This window comes from Orcinus orca, chromosome 9 (assembly GCF_937001465.1).
Source record: "Orcinus orca chromosome 9, mOrcOrc1.1, whole genome shotgun sequence".
Taxonomy (NCBI): domain Eukaryota; kingdom Metazoa; phylum Chordata; class Mammalia; order Artiodactyla; family Delphinidae; genus Orcinus; species Orcinus orca.
Genome location: NC_064567.1, coordinates 12,108,080 through 12,129,590, shown reverse-complemented (window position 1 = coordinate 12,129,590; position 21,511 = coordinate 12,108,080). Strand labels below are relative to the sequence as shown.

At 41.4% G+C, this 21,511-nt stretch overlaps 1 protein-coding gene across 5 annotated transcripts in view; it reads left to right on the top strand.

The window, feature by feature from the left end:
* Positions 1-21,511, top strand: part of MGAM (maltase-glucoamylase) — a 123,953-nt gene that overhangs the window by 91,319 nt on the left and 11,123 nt on the right. For 4 of the 5 annotated variants that reach the window (XR_007479354.1, XM_012533911.3, XM_033432306.2 and 1 more), the window contains 17 exons: positions 1,381-1,535; positions 2,635-2,803; positions 3,080-3,176; positions 4,041-4,153; positions 5,266-5,391; positions 6,759-6,887; positions 7,136-7,246; positions 7,543-7,605; positions 12,358-12,492; positions 12,961-13,048; positions 13,875-14,013; positions 14,861-14,994; positions 15,113-15,147; positions 15,241-15,357; positions 18,403-18,551; positions 19,153-19,237; positions 20,130-20,186. Coding sequence is in view for 4 of the 5 variants with exons in the window: in XM_012533911.3 (XP_012389365.1) it covers positions 1,381-1,535; positions 2,635-2,803; positions 3,080-3,176; positions 4,041-4,153; positions 5,266-5,391; positions 6,759-6,887; positions 7,136-7,246; positions 7,543-7,605; positions 12,358-12,492; positions 12,961-13,048; positions 13,875-14,013; positions 14,861-14,994; positions 15,113-15,147; positions 15,241-15,357; positions 18,403-18,551; positions 19,153-19,237; positions 20,130-20,186 (1,902 nt within the window). In the remaining variant the exon portion in view is untranslated. The remainder of the gene's footprint in view (positions 1-1,380; positions 1,536-2,634; positions 2,804-3,079; positions 3,177-4,040; positions 4,154-5,265; positions 5,392-6,758; positions 6,888-7,135; positions 7,247-7,542; positions 7,606-12,357; positions 12,493-12,960; positions 13,049-13,874; positions 14,014-14,860; positions 14,995-15,112; positions 15,148-15,240; positions 15,358-18,402; positions 18,552-19,152; positions 19,238-20,129; positions 20,187-21,511) is intronic. The other variant, XM_049715062.1, reaches the window with a different exon arrangement.

The window sequence follows — 21,511 nt, the reverse complement described above, 5'->3', positions numbered from 1 at the left end:
TAACTGTGTCTTACTCAGTTTAGTGATCCTTGTGTCTAGTACAGTATCAGGTAAGAATATAGTAGGTACTCAGTGAATCAGTGTAGACCCCATTTTTAACAAGGACATCTATGATTATTTTAATCAAGTAGAGTTCATGGGGGTTTTTTTTGATTTTTTGTTGTTTTTTTTTTACATCTTTATTGGAGTGTAATTGCTTTACAATGGTGTGTTAGTTTCTGCTTTATAACAAAGTGAATCAGTTATACATATACATATGTTCCCATATCTCTTCCCTCTTGCATCTCCCTCCCTCCCACCCTCCCTATCCCACCCCTCTAGGTGGTCACAAAGCACCGAGCTGATCGCCCTGTGCTATGCGGCTGCCTCCCACTAGCTATCTATTTTACGTTTGGTAGTGTATATATGTCCATGCCACTCTCTCACTTTGTCACAGTTTACCCTTCCCCCTCCCCATATCCTCAAGTCCATTCTCTAGTAGGTCTGTGTCTTTATTCCTATCTTACCCCTAGGTTCTTCATGACATTTTTTTTTCTTAAATTCCATATATATGTGTTAGCATATGGTATTTGTCTTTCTCTTTCTGACTTACTTCACTCTGTATGACAGACTCTAGGTCCATCCACCTCATTACAAATAGCTCAATTTCGTTTCTTTTTATGGCTGAGTAATATTCCATCATGTTTTTTGGGGGGGATTTTTTTTCAGTTCAGAAATGTTTTCAGGTATTCACATACAGTCACACACCCACACACAAAGTAATAAAGAATATATTCATAAATTCCAGACTGATTTCCCAAGGTAGAACCAATATCAAAGGAATGTGTTTATGTAATACAGGCTTTAAAAATGAGATATGACAGGGGCTTCCCTAGTGGCGCAGTGGTTGAGAGTCTGCCTGCTAATGCAGGGGACATGGGTGCGAGCCCTGATCTGGGAGGCTCCCACATGCCACGGGGCAACTGGGCCCGTGAGCCACAACTACTGAGCCTGCGCGTCTGGAGCCTGTGCTCTGCAACAAGAGAGGCTGCGATAGTGAGAGGCCCGCGCACCGCGATGAAGAGTAGCCCCCGCTTGCCACAACTAGAGAAAGCCCTCACACAGAAACGAAGACCCAATACAGCAAAAATAAAATAAATTAATTGATAAACTCCTACCCCCAACATCTTCTTTAAAAAAATAAAATGAGATATGACAGACTCAGATCAAAATAGTAAATGTGACGTTGTTCTTTGATTTGTTAATTAAATTTCCAGTATCATGAGCTTAAAGAAGACAAATGTAGTGTTCAGACTCTTTGTCAAAGACATCAAGTTTCTGCTAAGAGTCTAGGTTTCAGGACAACTATACTTGCCTCAAATCTGTTTCCTCTGGTCCTAGATTTATGATCCCAACAACAACCGGTATGAAGTTCCAGTCCCTCTCAACATACCCAGGGTTCCATCCAGCACCTCTGAGAGTCGACTCTATGATGTCCTCATTAAGAAGAATCCTTTTGGGATTGAAATTCGCCGGAAGAGTACAGGCACTGTAATGTAAATGGCTCTTAGTCTGACTTGGAATTGATGATTACCTGTATCATTGCCAGGTCCATTGTCCTTGGGGATATCATGCTCAAAGCAACACACTGTCCATTTCCAGATTCATGAACAAGTTATTTCCTTCTGTTCTTACGAGAAATCTTTAGTGCCCTGGGAATAATTCCTGAGGCAGCTGCATGTACCTAGGGATTCATTCAACAAATGTTTATGGGGTGTCTTCTCCATAGTACGTGGTTATAGAAGATGAGGTCTTTCTTTTTATGACAAAAAATACTAAGGAAATAACAAAAATAATTTAAGTTAAAATATGTAGCGGTTTAGATAGTGACAACTGCTATGCAGGGAAAAGAACAGGGTAATTGATAATTATGGGGAGGTTACTGCTTTGATACTGTGGTCAGAGGTGGTCTCTCCAAGGAGGTGACATTTGAAGTAGGACCTGGATGAGCAGAAGCAGCCTCCCCCATGGAGATGGGGGAGGAGTGAGAACACTTCAAGCAAATTGAGTAGTCAGTGCACAGACCAAGAAACAGGAGCAAACTTGCCTTATTAAGGGGAAAAAAGTCCAATGTGGTGGCAGTAGTATCGTAAGTAAGGAGGTGAGTGGGGGGAGATGAGGCTGGGGTCCAGGTGGCTTCAGATCAGGAATGGCCTTGAAGACGTCACAAGATGTTTCAATGAGAATCACTGAAGAATTGCAAACAGGGGTTGACATGACGTGAGATGCTTAAAAAGTAATCATTCTGGATGCTGTGTAGAAAATGGACTATAGTGGGGCAAGGGTGGAAACTAGGCCTGCTGTGAAGTGTTGGCAGCTGAGATGGTGAGACTGATTGGATTTGGCATTCTGGAGGGACCACTAGAAGGAGGTAGTGATAGAGGAAAATAGAAGAAAGAACTGGCTCCTGGGCTTGTATAGCAAGGGAGTCTCTGATTGTTTTAATCGTATAGACTTTATGTTTTGTGTGGGAGGTCAACAGGGAGGTTCTGGGTGGGAGGAGGAAATCAAGAGTTCAATTTCCCTGAGAAGTCAGTTGCTTGAAGCTATTAGAACAGCCCATTTCTTTTGCAAACGTACCCTTTCGTGTTGCAGTTGGGACTCTCAGCTCCTTGGCTTCACCTTCAACGACATGTTCATCCGCATCTCCACGCGCCTCCCCTCCCAGTACCTCTATGGCTTTGGGGAAACTGAGCACACAGCCTTTCGAAGAGACTTGAACTGGAACACGTGGGGAATGTTTTCCCGAGACCAGCCCCCGGGGGTAAGGGCAGAGCATTTGGGATCCGTGTCTTTGCCTCTGTCCACCCACACTGTGTATGCTTCATGTTTCATCTTTCCAACACTCAACCTGGATGGTCACATTCTGCTTTTAGGCAAGTGGGCCAATTCTCAGGTTTCTTTGTTTCTTATGTGTTTATTTCACAGAGAAGACTAGACACACCTTATCAATCAATTTGTTGAGTTTCTTTCTCAATCTCTGTCTGTTTTCCCCCTTTGTCTTCTAACCTCCTGCCACTTTTCCCCATGACTCTCCCAGTACAAGAAGAATTCCTATGGTGTCCACCCCTACTACATGGCACTGGAGGAGGATGGCAATGCCCACGGGGCCCTGCTGCTGAACAGCAACGCCATGGGTAAGATGATGCTGGCATCTCCCCTTATTTTTGTGAATCAGTCATCCTTGAGGAACTTTAGAATGTGTTTGATCATGTGGCCCTGAAGTCAAAATTATTATCTTGTGGAGAGTGCTTTTTATTTTTTTTTCTTCATTCTCTTTAGCAGTTCTGTTTATTTCAATTCAGTAACGTGTAGTAGTAAGAATTAACTCTTATTTGGCCTAAACAACGTAAGAAGGGGTAGCAAAACCAAGCAAGTCCCAAGTATCCTGGAGGTCAGCCAGTGGGAGCCACTAATATAATCTGAATTAGTGATGAAGCTGGGGGTCAGAGCACTCACTCTGGGGGTACGAGGGTGTAAAGAAAATGTGTGTGGTATATTGGAAAGGGGGTGGAAAATCAGGAAGTGGGGTTAGAAAGCATGCTTGTGAAAACTGGTGAAATCTGAATATGGCCTCTACCTGAGTTAATAGTATTATATCAACATCAGTTTCCTGGTTTTGACAATGTACAATGGTTATGTAAGAAGTTATCATTGGGGGAAGCTGGGTGAATTGTCCAAGAGAACTCTTAGTACTATTTTTGCAACTTCTTGTAAGTTTTAAACTATTCTGAAATAAAAATGTTAATAACAATTTTAAAAGAACAGAAAGACAAAACATATAATAAGGTAATAAGTGCATGAAAGGGAAGAAAATCCAGGCACAGATTACCCTGCAGACCTTCACTTAACTTTTTAAATTCTGTGTAGGTATAGTACAAAATACCTTCTCTCAGTACTCTACAATAAGGAGGCATAGGAAGAGGGAGAATGTATGAATTTCAGGGGTAATTTCTCACTTGAAGGTTTCCATAGTGATTGGGATTTTCCTACATTTCCAGATGTGACATTCCAGCCCTTGCCTGCCGTGACATACCGCACCACAGGAGGAATTCTGGACTTCTGTGTCTTCTTGGGGCCAACGCCAGAGCTTGTCACTCAGCAGTATACTGAGGTGGGAGGGAATTCAACTGGTTACCAAGTATTTATACAGCACATTCTGTAGTTCTTAGATGATAACTAGAATTGTTGGTCTTTCTGGGAGACAGGTAGGCTATAGAATAAGGAACAATAAATACATCCCGATAACCGTTATATTCGTAGCCTCTCAGAGCATTGCAGACTAGCAGAAGTATCAAAAGTAGTGGTGCCACTGGTGGTAGTTGGCAGTGAAAGTGGTAATAGTGGTGATGATGGTGATGGTGGTGGTGGTGATGATGGTGGTGGCAGTGAGGGTGGTGGCAGTGACAGTGGTAGTAGTGGCAATGGAGGTAATGGTGGTGGTGGTGGTGATGGTGGTGGCAGTGGTGGCAGTGAGGGTGGTGATTGTGGTGAGGGTTGTGGTGGTGGTGATGATGGCGATGGTAGTAATGGTGGTGGTGGCAGTGAGGGTGGTGGCAGTGAGAGTGGTAATAGTGGTGATGGTGGTGATGGTGGTGGTGGTGATGATGGCGGTGATGATGGTGGTGGCAGTGAGAGTGGTGGCAGTGAGGGTGGTGATTGTGGTGATGAGGGTTGTGGTCATAGTGGTCCCAACAGTTGCTTTGGCAGCAGCAACAAACACAGACATAAAACTTACTATATGTCACTGATATATTACTTGTTGCATGTCAGAGCACTTTACATACGTTAACTCATTCAGTCTTCACAAAAACACTATGAAACAAATATATTATTATCCTCAATTTACAAGTGAAGAAACAGATATAGAAGAGGCTATTTCACTTTTGCCCAGAGTCACATAGCCAGCAGAGACTGGATCGCATATGGTTACCCAGACATTTTGGTATGTTGCTTCTGAATTTCGTGTTCTTAACCAGTAAGCTGGTCTGCCACTAGGAATGAGAGCAAAATCAGGTTTTCCAAAACTCCTGGGGAGAGAGCTCAAGTCTGGCAGGAAGCTTCCTCCAAGTTATCTCAGTGGCTCTGCATCCTCTTAGTTTCTCTCTGGATTTGAATTTGTTGATTATCTAACTGGGGACACTGGAAAAATATTCTTATTACTTTGTGTACAACTTTAACCCAGATTCTTCTTCTTAAGGACTAAATTTTCTGTTTATTTTCTAGTTGATTGGTCGGCCAGTGATGGTTCCTTATTGGTCCTTGGGGTTTCAGCTGTGTCGCTATGGATACAAGAACGACGCTGAGATTGGTAGCTTGTATGATGAGATGGTGGCTGCCCAGATCCCCTATGTACGTTGTCAGTCTGTGGGGTACTGGCTCTGGGACCGCATGGCTAACCCTTGTCTCTGTATCTGGATTAGTTTGTCTGATTTTTATCAGGTTCTATAAAATTACAAAGTACTTTCTCATACAGTATCACACTCAGCCTCACCCCTACCCAGTAGTAATATAAGGGGGGGGGGTGTCATTGTCCCCAACTTGAAGAGTCACAGTGATTTGCCAAAGGAAGAGGGCATTGGGTCAGCCCGAGGGCTCTTTCTGCTAGATCATGCTTCCGTTTCTTTCACATGACTTCACAACATGTAGTCAAAAACATTCTTGCTCCCGTAAAAATGTTGCCCAGAGAGTAGTTTTGCTTAATTAAAAGAAATTGACCGGGTTTTCCTGGTGGCGCAGTGGTTGAGAGCTCGCCTACCAATGCAGGGGACGCGGGTTCGTGCCCCGGGCCGGGAAGATCCCACGTGCCACGGAGCGGCTGGGCCTGTGAGCCATGGCTGCTAAGCCTGTGCGTCTGTAGCCTGTGCTCCGCAACGGGAGAGGCCACAACAGTGAGAGGCCTGCGTACCGAAAAAAAAAAAAAAATTGACCCAAATTCAGTCAGACCACTGTGTGTGTAGCTACCACCTCAGTTCCAACGCTTTGCTGGCACTGCAGCCCAGTGTTCCCACAGCTTTGAGCTAATTCCTGGTTGAATGTAGGGATCTTGGGACTGGTTTCCAGAGGAAATAATTATGGAAACAAACTCCACCTTCACTTGAAGATGAGAGGGGTCCACTAATCAGAGAATTGGTCCCATAAACCATTTACATACTTAATTTTATTCTATTGATTCTTCTATCGTTTATGATTGTTCCTACTAATGGAAAGTATAGCATGCAATATTTTATTCTTAGTAAGAAAGCTGTGTCTGATAACCCCCAGGATTAGTGATTCCAAAGCAGTTACAGTGGCTTTTGTTTGTTTTGTTTTAATGGGCTTACTATCCACGTTGTATTAGTACCGGGTAGTTTACATTATGTTATTTTTTCTGAGTATGAGCCACTGATACCAGGGGCAGCCTCTGGGGATGGGGTGGTGGCCACAATCGCTCCTTATAATGGCCCTTCACAAAGCACTTTCATCTGCTGCTTTCATTTATCTCCACAGCCTTGCCAGTTCGGCATTATCATCCTATTTTTTGCAAATTTAGTTTTTTTCTATTTTACGACTCAAAATTTGAAAATTAGGTGAATTTTCCAGAACCTAATACCTAACAAATAACAGAGGTGGGATTTGAAAGAATCAAAAAGATGCCAACTGAAATTCACCATTGGTTAGTGGAGCGTTGTTCTCACGTAGAACCTGGGCTTTTGCAAGTTTCCTTTGTCCTCCTCCAGGACGTGCAGTACGCGGACATCGACTACATGGAGCGGCAGCTGGACTTCACCCTCAGCCCCGAGTTTGAGGGGCTTCCAGCTCTGATTACTCGAATGAAGGCCAATGGGATGCGGGTCATCCTCATTCTGGTGAGTCCCTGTGTGAATGGGCAGAGTCTGTTTGGAAGAGTGAATGAGATTTGGTGCAGAAAGCTTTATACTTGTGTTTTCTTCCATGCTATGAATAGAGAAGTTGAGGTTCAGTAAGAAAAGTGTATTTCCCTGGATTCACAGAAGCTCTACAGCTCAGGTGGAAGCTGATGCCTCCACTTTTGAAGAGTTCTCCATTTTTCTACCCTGGCTTTGGTTTTCTCACCTGACCTGTGGTTTGATTTCAGGACCCAGCCATTTCTGGCAACGAGACAAAGCCCTATCCCCCTTTCACGCGGGGTGTGGAGGACGATGTCTTCATCAAAGATCCGAATGATGGAAGCATTGTTTGGGGAAAGGTATGCTCTGAGCAGTGAGCCACTAATCCCCACACTGTTAATGTGTTTGTACATTTTTTTTTTCTTTTCTGTTTGGACTCTGAGGTCAGAAGTTGTCATTTTCTCCATCAGTCTTTGTCACCACTGTTAAGGAATTTTAAAGGAATGTTTGTGCATTGTGAGACCCACTTTTCTTGAGATCAACCCTACAAGAAAATCAAATTATCACCTCTAGGACATGGTTTATAGTTTCTAAGGAAATGCTAAATAAGAGAGATTATCTAGTGCATTGCTTTTAAACATTTTTCTCTTCACAGGTCTGGCCTGATTTTCCTGATATGGTTATCAACAGTTCTCTAGACTGGGAAAGTCAAGTGGAGGTAACGGGCCTGTATGGATGTTGGGTGAAATCAGTGTTGCCAGGAAGGTGCAGCCATACTTAGGATACTGGACATCCCCATGGCATGGGCATGGGCGCGAGATGAGGAAACTTACGTAGGGAACATGTCCTGTGTGTCTGTCTGTGTGCCAGTCACTTTACATGCAATATTTTACCCCAGTTGGGAGGTAGATATTATTATACTTTGCATAACTAAGACTCAGAGAGCTTAAATCACTTCTGTCCATGCTTTTAGGTGACAGAGTGGTGATTTCCAATCCAGGGCTTTCAGATTGCAAACATCCATGAAATTTCTGCTGAATGATACCTCGAAGAAACAGTGCCTTTTGCCTGAATTAGTGTATTTATTGTTGTTTTCATTATTGTTGTTTTTGCCTTGCGTATCCCTTTTAAACAGTCTCCCACGCCTGTCTTCAGTGATTGGGTAATTTTCTCTATACCTCTTTTTTTTTCATGGACAGGCTTTTCCATCTTCTCTCTTATAAATCCCCCCATCTTTCCTTGGGTTTCCCAACTTTGATCTTATCTCCCAGTTTCCAGCCATATGTTAAAACTTTCAGTCTTCTGGAAACAGGTTCTTACTTGTAATGGATCTCAGGTGAGGATCCAAGGGAGAGAACCTAGCTTGCTGTAATCTCTGTTGCTTCTCACAGAAGATCACTTGAAGTTTCATGGTCCAGGCAGCCCACAGGGACATAGGAATCTGCCAGAGAAGTTCAGGGTCATGGGCTCCTTGACTTTATTTATTTAGTTTTTACTATTTTCCACCAACTTAACGGCATATAATTGACAAATAAAATTGTATATATGTAAAGTGTACAATGTGATAATTTGATATACATATATATCATGATTATGAGAATCAGGTTAAGTAACGCATCCATCATTTCACCTAGTTGCCATTTGTGTACTGTGTGGTGAGAATGTTTAAGATCTACTCTCTTAGCAACTTTTAAGTATACGATACAGTATTATTAACGACAATCGCCATGTTGTACGTTAGGCTCCGAAATGTATTCATCTTATAAATGAAGGCTTGCCACCTTTGACCAGCATCTCCTCATTTCCTCCACCCCCTGACACCCGGTAATCACCACTCTACTCTCTGTTTCTGTGAGTTCAACTTTTTTTTTTTTCGGATCCCACATATAAGTGAGATCATACAGAATTTGTCTTTCTCTGTCTGGCTTATTTCACTCAGAATAATGCCTTCTAGGTTTATCCATTTTGTTGCAAATGGCAGGTTTTCCTTCTTTCTCATAGCTGAATAATATTCCATTGTATGTATAGACACCACATGTTCTTTATCCATTCATCTGTGGACAGACACTTAGGTTACTTCAACATCTTGGCTATTGTGAATAAATGCTGCAGTGAACATGGGAGTACAGATATCTCTTCAAGATGCTGATTTTGCTTCCTTCAGGATATATACCCAGAAGTAGAATTGCTGGATCATACAGTTGTTCTATTTTTAATTTTTTGAGGGAATGCCATACTATTGGGTTGACCAAAAAGTTTGTTCTGGTTTTTCCATAACATCTTATGGAAAAACCCTAACGAAGTTTTCGCTAACCCAGTATTTTCTGTAGTGGCTATACCAATTTATATTCTCCCCAGCAGTGCACAAGGGTTCCCTTTTCTTCACATCCTTGCCAACACTTGTTATCTCTCATCTTTTTCATAAAAGTTGTCCTAACAGATTATGATTGTGGTTTTGATTTGCATTTCCTTGATGATTAGTGTTGCTGAGAACCTTTTCATGTTACCTGTTGGCCATTTGTATGCCTGCTTTGGAAATACGTCTGTTCAGGTCCTTTGTCCATTTTTTTTTTTTTTTTTTTTTTTTGCGGTACGCGGGCCTCTCACTGTTGTGGCCCCTCCCGTTGCGGAGCGCAGGCTCCGGACGCGCAGGCTCAGCGGCCATGGCTCACGGGCCCAGCTGCTCTGCGGCATGTGGGATCTTCCCGGACCGGGGCATGAACCCATGTCCCCTGCATCGGCAGGCGGACTCTCAACCACTGCGCCACCAGGGAAGCCCCTCCTTTGTCCATTTTTAAATCAATATATTTGTGGGTTGTTTTTTGTTTTTTTTGCTATTGAGTTGTATAAGCTTATATACTTCCGATATTAACTCATCAGGTATTTGATTTACAAATATTTTCTCCCATTCTGTAAGTTGCCTTTTCATTTTGTTGATTGTTTCCTTAACTGTGGAGAAGCTTTTTAGTTTGATGTAATCCCACTTGTTTATTTTTGCTTTTGTTGCTTGTGCTTTTGGTGTCAAATCCAAAAAAATCATTGCCAAGACCAATGTCAAGGAGCTTTTTCCTGTGTTTTCTTCTAGGAATTTTATGGCTTCAGGTTTTCCATTTAAGTCTTTAATTCATTTTGAATTAATTTTTGTGAGCAGTGTAAGATAGGAGTCCAGTTTCATTCTTTTGCATGTGGATATCCATGTTTTTCTTTTTTCTTAGATTCATCCCACCCCCACCCCCCCTGCTGCTTTCCCCCCTTGGTGTCCATACGTTTGTTCTCTACATATCCACGTTTTTCTAACACTGTTAACAGAAGACTGTCCTTTCCCCATTTGTGTTCTTGGCACCCTTGTCTAAGATTGATTGACTGCACATGTGTGGGTTCATTTCTGGGCTTTCTGTTCTGTTCCACTGGTCTATGTGTCTGTTTTTATGGCAGTACCATGACTTTTAAATCAGTATGCTGGGGAGAGGGCCACTCAGCAATCAAGAAGTTGGCTACCACTGTGTGAGCCCTACAGTGCATCGGCCATTAGAGGCAATACTGCCACCTTGAGGGCATTTGGAAATCTGTGGGACGGTTTTTGATTATTGCAAGGGGAGCACCAAGTGACATTTTGTAGGCAGTGACCAGGGATGCCCAATTGCAGGGGATTTTCCACCAAGAATTCTCCTGCCCTAAATGCCAATTGTGCCCCTGATGAGAAATACTTCATTAGGGGGTCGCAATGTTTGTTAGGTAGCACATAAGATATTCTCAATAGATAGAATGATTTTAACTATTTATATTAATAAGACCCACTTGATGAGATTAGTGGGCCTGAGGCCACTGGATCTGAAGCTTAGATGTTTAATACAGTAAGCCTGGCATGGAGCCTAGGAATTGCATCTTGGTATTACACAATGGGTTGTGGTAAGTAATCTTGGGACCAGACATGCAAGTGGGTACATCATGAATTGAGGACTAGGGAAAGTGAGGACAGAAGCAATGAGGCAAAAGTGGAATGCAGACAGGAGTGAGGCAGAGCCAGTACCTTGGAGAACAGCAGAACATTTTTAATTTCATGGGTAAGGGTCAGAGCACCTTTTAGTGGGGTTAATAAATCATAGTCAAGTTTCTCACTTGTATCTCATTTGGGATTCAGTTATCACTTGGACACGGCTGGTATTGACTCTGTTTATTCCAATTCTCCACTTCCCTCCTCTACCCCATGTTTCTAACCCTGCCTGAGCTGGAGCTCTCTGTTTCTGGTGAAAGGTTCTATTTTGTTGGGTCCATGTTTCTACCTCCATTTTCTAACAAAAAGGCAACCTTGGCATGCCTCCCTTTCACGAGATGCTCAGTGGTGTGGCTCACTACCTCAGAAGTTCTCTGTGAGCTGGATCCCTGTACACTAATCCATTTCTGGTTTTTTCTTTGTGTTCTTTTTGGCCTTTTTTCTAGACATTTGGATTCCACTTGCCTTTTGCCTATCATGTTTAGGTACTGGAGGTGCCCTAGACCAAGTCCTTTTTCTGTTGTTTCCTCCCCACCCACACTTTTGCCACCAGCATTATTTAGCTTTTTAACTCTTGAAATGTACTGATGAACACAGAGGAACCAATTTCCTGAGACATACAGAGGACCATAAAGCTCTATAACAAGCATCGTAGCTATATAGAAATGTAAGAATATTTGCTGTTGCTAAGTGGTGTGAATTTACAATTATGCTCTAAACATTTATCTTATGTCAGCTACTAAGCTAAGCATGGTTGGGGAATACAAAGGTCAACAAGGACCTTGCTCTCAAAGGGGCTATAGTTCAGGAGTTATACCTTGGGTCCATTTTCCAGGTTAAAATAAAGACAGTTTTTATTATTTGAAGAAGATAAGAGAAAGGGGAGTTGAAACTTCCTCTTTAAGTCCTCCCAATTTAGTTGACACACAACTGCACTTTTCAAGTGATTCTGAAACCATAGAAAACCCAGATACATATTAGTTAGATAGTCTTATGTAATAAAATGTAGTCTTACCTCTCACCCTTTTTTCCTACTGGGAATGAGATAGGAGAGGATCAGCTGGATGTTTCTTTACAACCTGTTGACAATGCATCTGCTGTCTGCCCCTTTCAAGCTGCAGTCTCCCTGGCTCATGCTTTGTCTTTGAGGAGTGCTCAGGACAGAAGTTGAGGGGTGGGTATCTAACGATGGAAAAAGTGAGTTCGGGGTGTTGATGGCTACCATTCATGTTGATACAAAGAGGAAAACAGTCCGTGGGTGCTTTCCAAATGATAAGAAGGTGTCTCATTTGTGCTCATTTCTGTTCTTTGAGCTCATTGTATTTCAAATAAGCTAAGAACATTACTTAAGCTCATAACTTTGGATTAACTATCACCACACAGTATAGGCTTTGCATGAGTTAAGCTTTTAGGAAATGCCTGTTTTCTGTCTAATATATTTGTTCGGGACAAATAAATTGTATTTACTTTTTACAGCAATACCGAGCTTATGTGGCCTTCCCAGACTTTTTCCGTAATTCAACCATCACATGGTGGAAAAGGGAGTTGAGAGAAATGTACACCAATCCACGGGATCCAGAGAAGAGCTTGAAGTTTGATGGCATATGGATTGTAAGTGTGTGTGTTTGTGTCTGTGTACATGGGGATAGGTGTATTTCTATCTCTGTGTGCCTAAGCATATGTATTACTGACCTTTAATCAAAAGGGGTAATCGTCATCCAAGAAAGACTTTGGACATATCAGACTGCAGTTCCTCCAATCTGGAGTGGACCATTCTGATACTCCTCATACCTTGTACCTTGTCTGAAGTTCTTGCTGTAGAATTCCAAGCTGATTACCAGGAATTCCTTGGAACTGAGCCTGCCTCACACCCTGAGTGAGAATTTTTTTTCAAATCCACCAGCCAGTCATTCTGTAGGGCTTAACTGATCTTTCTCAAGCTGGATTTGATGAATCTCCCTGGGCTGGTATCTGTGGAATTACTGGATGGTGAACAATTATTCTCTGCTTCCTTGTCTCTGAGTTAACAGTATATAATTCTTTTTAAAAGTAAAGTATTCCTGTGTTGGACATTTCTAGGATATGAATGAACCGGCAAACTTCGTGAGTGGGGCAGTCCCTCCAGGCTGCAAGGATGCCTGTCTGAACCACCCTCCCTACATGCCATGTAAGGACCCTTGGCCTCCTCTACTGGCAGTGCCATGGCTGCAGGGAATGAGCTGCAAGAGTCCAGCAGCCAGACATTTATCCTGATGTTCAGGGACATCCTGACTGACACTCTGGTTTTGGGGGGACCAAAGACAAACACACTCCAAGAGCTTTACCCAGTTGGGTGTGGGCAAGTTATTGGCCCCTTTGGGTAAGTTTCTCAAAATTTTTTCTAAAAACACTTAACTGTGGTGATGTCTCCGAAGGATCCCACAGCTAGGTGTCTTACTTCTTCAGGCTCATGTTAATCCCTCCACAGGAATTTATTGTGTCACCAGTGGGTGGAAAGTAATGGCCTCACCTTATCATGGAGTCAATGACTTTGGCGTTGTATTTGTGTTCATATCTTGGCTCCGGAAATTATACTCTCTATGAGTTGTGTGACCTTTAGCAGATTACTTGCTATTTTCTAATCTCAGTTTTTTAAACTGTTAAAGGAAGATAATAATATCTTCTCCATAGAACTATGATAAGAATGACATAAAATAACATACATGTTAAAAGCCTAGGTTGGAGCCTGTCACTCAGTAAGTGTTTGACAACTGCATTCTTCCCCATGCCCCTGCTTTCTCCCGGGGAACCCTCCGGGGCCCTGGATGTTGAAAACACCTGCGAGTGCCATTGTAGCTCAGAGCCGTGCATGTTTCCATGCCCCTGGGGAGGAGAGGGACCCATGCAGGGGTCAAGTTAGTCTTATGATCCAGAGTCCGATCCCATGAGGAGAGGTCCAGGATAAACAGGATCAGGCAGGGGTGGATTTCACATCACTAGATCTTTCTCCTCAGATTTGGAGTCCAGGGACAGGGGCCTGAGCAGCAAGACCCTGTGCATGGAGAGCCAGCAGCTCCTGCCTGACGGCTCCCCGGTGCGGCACTACGACGTGCACAGCCTGTACGGGTGGGCCCAGACCAGACCCACGTACGAGTGAGTCATCAACTGCCTTCTCCAGTCGGGCCAGCCTGCAGGGACAGCCAGGGACTGATGAAGCTGCACTGCTCGTCCTTTCATTCCCTCTTCCAAGAGTTAAGAAGACTTTAATTATAGCTCTGTCGCAATTCTCATTTATTAAAGACTCATGAGCATGGAGCCAGACCCTGTGATCCTAGTTAGCAGGACAGATTTAAATAAGGTGTGGTCCTTATTTAAGTAAGAGACTAATAGTCCTAGTGGAGGAAATACACGTGGAGACATAAGACATCACGCAGTGTGGATGATGCTATAATAACTTTACTTATTGTAAGGGAACACAGAGGACTGGATACCTCTTTCCTTTTTTTCAAAAGTGACTCATCTCTATTAGAATTTATTTTTGTCACTCTTGTTGGGTAGCCAACTGGTGTTCTACTTAATTATCACTGTCCCATTTTGTGTGCTCATTCCATGCTTAATAAGAAGTATCCTAAGGAAAGCCTTATAAAGGAATTCATCTTCTTCTTTCCCAAATATATAAAACTAAGTATTGAGTAAATAAATAGCAAAATTTAGTGATTACCTATTATTTTTAGGTGATCTGGTGAGTTTATTACATTGTGAAGTTTTTTTTATATGAAACACTATAAAACACAATGTAAAGACACAATGTTTAATATTATCACCATCATATGGAGTCAGTCAGTGAGGAACCTCATGGCTTAGATTTCCATATTCCCTTCTGTGACACAGGAGATATTTTGTCACCATGCCCTAGGCTCAGGAGCTCTGGGAGGAGAAGGTTTGTGGCCTTTCCTCACCTGCTGTGCCCTAAATCACCCCCTTGTTCCCCTCCGAGCAGAGCTGTGCAGGAGGTGACGGGACAGCGAGGGATCGTCATCACTCGCTCCACTTTTCCTTCTTCTGGCCACTGGGGAGGACACTGGCTGGGTGACAACACGGCCGCGTGGGACCAGCTGAGGAAATCTATCATTGGTGTGTGGGCTGCTGGGAGAGGAGAGGAGTTGGGGTCTTCGATCAAGGCTTCTCCAAGGAGGGAAGAGGAGGCAGGTCATGAGTGCCTTGTCTGACGCAGCTGTGGTTCTCGTTGCAGGCATGATGGAGTTTAGCCTCTTTGGCATATCCTTTGTAAGTGTCCTTTGGATTACTCCTAATCACCAAGCAGATGGTGATATCTTTCAGAAATCATTAACGGGCCCATTTTATTCTACCCTGTTTCAGACAGGAGCAGATATTTGTGGATTCTTTCAAGATGCTGAATATGAAATGTGTGTTCGCTGGATGCAGCTGGGGGCCTTTTACCCCTTCTCAAGGAACCACAACAGCATTGGGGCCAGGGTAGGACATTGAGCTCAGAGCTCAAAAGTTCTGTGTCACCAGGAACACAGACTCCCTTTTTGAACTACAAGTAATGTAGTCTATATTCCCCAAAGACATCTTCAAAACTGTTAAACCCTCATGTTTCTTTTTTTAAATTTGATATACTTATATATTGTGAAATGATTATCACAGTAGGGTCAGTTAACACTTCCATCATGTCACATAATTACCATTTCTTTTTTGTTGTGAGAACATTTAATATCTACGCTCTTAGCAACTTTCAAGTGTATAATACAGTATTGTTAACTATGGACACCATGCTGTACATTATATCGCCAGAAATATTTACTTTATAACAAGAAGTTTTTACTCTTTGACCAACATCTCCCCATTTCTCTCACCTCCCAGCCCCTGATAACTACCATTCCAAGTCCTAAGAGGGAAGTTTATAGAAAAAGGAAAGATATCAAATAAGCAGCCTAACTTTACACCTCAAGGAGCTAGCAAAAGAAAAACAAACTAAGCCCAAAGTTAGCAGAAGAATGGAAATAACAAAGATCAGAGCAGAAATAAATAAAATAGAGACCAGAAAATAGATCAATGAAACTAAGAGCTGGTTCTTTGAAAAGATAAAAAAAATTGACAGCCCTTTAGCTAGATTTCTTAAGACAAAAACAGAGGAAGCTCAAATATAAATAAAATTGTAAATGAAAAAGGAGACATTATAACTGATACCACAGAAATATAAAAGATCATAAGAGACTACTATGAACAATTATATACTGACAAATTGGACAACCTGGTTGAAATGGATAAATTTCTAGAAACATGAACCTACCAAGACTGAATTATGAAGAGCTAGAAAATCTGAACAGACCAGTAATGAGTAAGGAGATCAGTAATCAAAAATCTCCCAACAAAGAAGAGCCCAGGACCAGATGGTTTCCCTGGTGAAGTCTGTAAAACATTTTAAAAAGAATTAATGCCAATACTTCTCACCTCCAAAAAATTAAAGGTTTGGGAACACTGCCAAACTAATTTTACAAGAACAGCATTACCCTGATACATAAGCAGATAAGGACACTACAAGAAAAGAAAAAGAGGCCAATATACTACAAGGAAAGAAAAACAGGCCAATATCCCTGATGAATATAGTTCTAAAAAGTTTTAACAGAATATTAGTACAATGAATTTGACAGCACACTGAAAGAATGATGCATCATGATCAAGTGGGGTTTAACCGTGGGATGCAAGGATGGTTCAATATATGCAAATCATGTGATATACCACATTAATAGAATAAAAGATAAAAGTCATATGATCATCTTAATAGGTGCAGGAAAAAAAAAGACTTGACAAATACAACATCCTTTCATGATTAAAAACTCTCAACAAATTGAGTATAGAAGGAATGTATCTCAACATAATAAAGGCCGTATATGACAAGCTCACAGCTAATACTATACTCAACAGTGAAAAGTTGAAAGCTTTTTCTCTTAAGATCAGGACAAAGACAAGGGTTCCCACTCTCACTACTCCTATTCAACATAGTACTGGAAGTCCTAGTCAGAGCCATCAGATGAGAAAAAAAAAGCATTCAAATCAGAAGGGAAGAAGTAAAATGGTCTCTGTTTACAGTTTATATGATCTTATATACAGAAAATCCTAAAGATGTCACAAAAAAACTATTAGAAACTAATCAATGAATTCAGTGAAGTTGCACAATATAAAATCAACATACAGAAATCAATTGCCTTTCTATACACTAACAGTGAAATATCTGAAAAAGGAATAAAGAAAACAATCCCATTCACAATAGCATCAGAACACAATAAAGTACTTAGCAATAAACTTAACCAAGAAGGTGAAAAATCTGTACACTGAAAACTGTAAGACATTGATGAAAGAGACAAGTGGAAAAATATTTTGTGTTCATGGAACAGAAGAATTAACATTGTTAAAATGTCCATACTAAAACCATGTATGAAGTCAATGTAATTCCAATCAAAATTCTAATATGATTTTTCACGGAAATAGAAAAAAAATCCTAAAAGTTGTATGGAATTGCAAAAGACCACAGACAGCTAAAGCAGTCCTGAGAAAGAACAAAGCTAGAGGCATCAGGCCTCCTGATTTCAAACTATATTACAAAGCTATAATAATCAAAACTACATGGTCTAGTAATCAAAACAGTATGATATTGGCATAAAAAAATAGACTAATAGACCAATGGAACAGAATCAGAGCCCAGAAATAAACCTTTGCATGTACTGTCAACTAATATTTGACAAGAGAGCCAAAAATACTCTGTGGAGAAAACATAGTCTCTTTAATGCATGATGTTGGTAAAACTAGATAATCACAGGCACACTCACAAAAATAACTCAAATCTTACCACACTCACAAAAAATTAACTCAAAATGGATTAAGACCTGAAACCATAAAACTCCTAGAAGAAAACATAGGGAAAAATCTATATGACATTGCTCTTGGCAATTTTTTTTTTTGATATGACACCAAAAGCACAAAGAACAGAAGCAAAATTTAAAAAGTGGGACTACGTCACACTAAAAAGCTTCTGCATGGAATCAACAAAATGAAAAGACAACCCACAGATTGGGAGAAAATACTTGCAAACTATGTATCTGATAAAGGGTTAATATCTAAAATATATAAGGCACTCATACAACTCAATAGCAAAAAAAAAAAAATCTGATTTAAAAATGGGCAGAGGAACTGAATAGACATTTTTCCAAAGAAGATATACAAATAGCCAGCAAGTACATGAAAAAATCCTCATGTTTCAATGAATCAGTATTCTTTCAGTTTGGGCACTGTACCAAATATATACCCCATCCCCCATTTCTTATGGGGAATTTTTTCAGCTGTCCTGGGAAAGCTTCAGTGACCTCTTTTGGTCTATTAAAAATATTCTTTGAGTCTCATCTATAGTCATCGTTGGTTTAGCTTTGTTTGATCTTCATTTGGAATAAATGTTCAGTTATCTCCTTACGTCCCCCAGGTCCCCTAAGTTGAGCCCTGAACACTTTTTTTTCTCCTTAGAGGCAAGACCCTGTGTCCTGGGATTCTACCTTTGTGACTATCTCCAGAAGTGTCCTGCAGACCAGATACACCCTGTTGCCATATCTGTACACCCTGATGCACAGGGCCAACACGGAGGGCAGCACTGTCGTGCGGCCTCTTCTCCATGAGTGAGTGTATAGCGAGGATACCAAAGACTAAGTGATAATTTTATTCTATATGGTGGCAGTTGAAGAAAACAATTCTTCCAAATTAAAGGCATGACTGCCTTTGCCAAAAGCTCTCTAGGCACAGACCGTACGTTATGACTCCTTTTAGCATGGTGTCAGTCACACCTTAGATCTTTGGTAAAAGACTACTGATTTTTTTTGAAAAATTTCAAAATGATATACAGTACAACACAGAATAATTTCTTTCTAATTTGGGTCTGTAAAGACCTACGTATCCTTTATAGTAGCTCAGGTCACGAATCCAGGGGGATATCTGAGGAATGGAGACCATTCTTGTGTTAAAATGTGCTGTGGTTAAGAAACGTGTGGAGACATTGATAGGTGAGAACGTGTCTAAATCCAACCATTTCTGGGGTTTGAAGAACATGACATGTAGAAAGTGAGCATGTGTCTAATTAAGGTTGACCTAGGGGAAGAATAAAGGATGGCATAGGATGCGGCTGGCTTTCCAACTTGGGTCTGAACTTGAGGAGTTTCTTCAAGGCCTCCATCTGGAGTCCTATAGGGGTCCTAACTGTGGTACCTTGGTTTCCCTCTCCAGGTTTGTGTCAGACCAGGTGACCTGGGATGTAGACAGTCAGTTCCTTCTGGGCCCAGCCTTCCTGGTCAGCCCTGTCCTGGAGCCTGTGAGTATGGAGGCCTCTGATGAATAGAGGGTCCCAGCTGTGAGGCCGGTGACTAGTCGAAGAGAAGAGGCCTCATCTGATGGGGTCCTGAGATGTGGTTTCTTATTCTACCTCTGTCTCTTCCTCTCCCTCTGAGCTGAAGTTCATTACTTAGGTGTTCTGGTCCTCAGCTCCCTCATCTTTAAAATCAGTATAACGAATTCTGATTCATTGGATAATCAAGAAGGAAAAAACCCTTTGATATATTTGAAGATATAATCATTTCTTCTTTAACTGAAAGAAGGAGTATGAGTCAGGTGGGGACAGTACTATAAGGAAATCCTTGCTATCCTCTATCACCATTAAAGCAAAACTTTTCAGAAGGATTGTTTGTAGCAATGTGTATACTTTTGTTGCTGGCTAGCTCTTCCCTTCCTCCAAAAGAGGTCCTCAGGCAGCCATTTCTTTACTTCATTTATCAATGATTAGGCTTCTGATTAAAGTAACAGTTAACCGGATCTTCTCCAAAACTTACTGCACTAATCATAATTTCTGAAGTATTGGTGCGGTAAACCTACAAATTTTTTTTCTGCTCTAGACCCAGCCTCAGTTTGTCTCTTTAGAGAGGGTATGGGATAAGTCTATAAGTAAATGATGATTTTTTTTCCCCCCTTAAGTCCCGGATCCCAAAGGGTTTTACAGAAGCCACCATTTTTGGTTAGGCAGATCTCCCCAGTTTGAGAAGGGATCAGAGAAGGGAGCCTTTCCCAACACTGGTGACCTCTAGAGAGAAGAGGCCTGTGGGTCCAAGGCCACTACGTTGTTTTGACCCCTTTACTATGCAAATGGTTACTCTGCCCTAGAGAGCTGAGCCTACTGCTCATGGCTTGTTTTTTTTGTTGTTTAATTTTAGAACGCCAGAAATGTCACTGCATATTTCCCTAGAGCCCGCTGGTATGATTACTACACGGTAAGTTTTTCTGATTGTTTCTATACAACCTGGGGAAATGATAGCATGCACAGGCTTTAGAAGCTGACAGACCTCAGGTCAAATTCTGGCTCCGTAACCCACTTGTTGTGTGTCTTGGACATGTCACTTTTAACCTTGTAGCCTCATTTTTCTCACCTCCACGTGGGGAAAGACCGCTTCCCTCACAGAATTGTTCTGAAATGTGTGAAAGCATCTGCTGTAGTGCCTGGCTTTTTGTGGGTGTTCTTTATGTGTTAGTTTTTATCTTTCCTCATACCACCACTATTCACAGTGGTGTAAAATGGCGGACACTGGTAAATGCTTGAAGTTGTGCTGGAAGCTATGGTTTTTGTTTATATTCTCCCTGCTAGACTGGAAGTTCATAAGTATTAGGAGCCTTTTCCCCTCTGTCTTTTTACATAATACCTTCTTTTATAGCATAGATGCCCAAAGAGGAGTTGTTAAATGTACTTTCCTAAGGTAAGCAAGGCCCTAGGCAGTATGTAAAATGTACACAGAGGTATAAGGCCTGACTTTTGTGAGCTGGTGTAATGCAAATGCATTTAGAAATGGGGAAGGAACACAGCCTTCTCTGTCATATGACTTTTCTGGGCTAGTCTGAACTCCAGAGACTAAGTTGGGAAAACAGTCTTTCACAGACGCTTCAAGCAGTGTTCTTTCTTTTTTTTTTTTTAATTTTTATTGGAGTACAGTTGATTTATAATGTTGTGTTAGTTTCAGGTGTACGGCAAAGTGAGTCAGTTATACATATATGTATATCCACTCTTTTTTAGATTCTTTTCCCATATAGGCCATTACAGTGTATTGAGTAGAGTTCCCTGTGCTATACAGTAGGTCCTTATTAGTTTTGTATTGTATATATAGTAGTGTATTTATGTCAATTCCAATCTTCCAATTTATCACTCCCCTCCCTTACCCCCTGATAACCAAAAGTTTATTTTCTACATCTGTAACTCTATTTCTGTTTTGTAGATCAGTTAATTTGTAGCCTTTTTTTAGACTCCACATATAAGCGATATCATATATTTGTCTTTCTCTGTCTGACTTACTTCACTCAGTATGACAATCTCTAGGTCCATCCATGTTGCTGCAAATGGCATTATTTTGTTCTTTTTTATGATGGAGTAACATTCCACTGTATATATGTACCACATCTTCTTTATCCATTCCTCCGTTGATGGACATTTAGGTTGCTTCTGTGTCCTGGCTATTGTGAATAGTGCTGCAGTGAACATTGGGGTTCATTGATCCTTCCGAATTATGGTTTTCTTTTGTGTATGCCTAGGAGTGGGATTCCTGGTCAT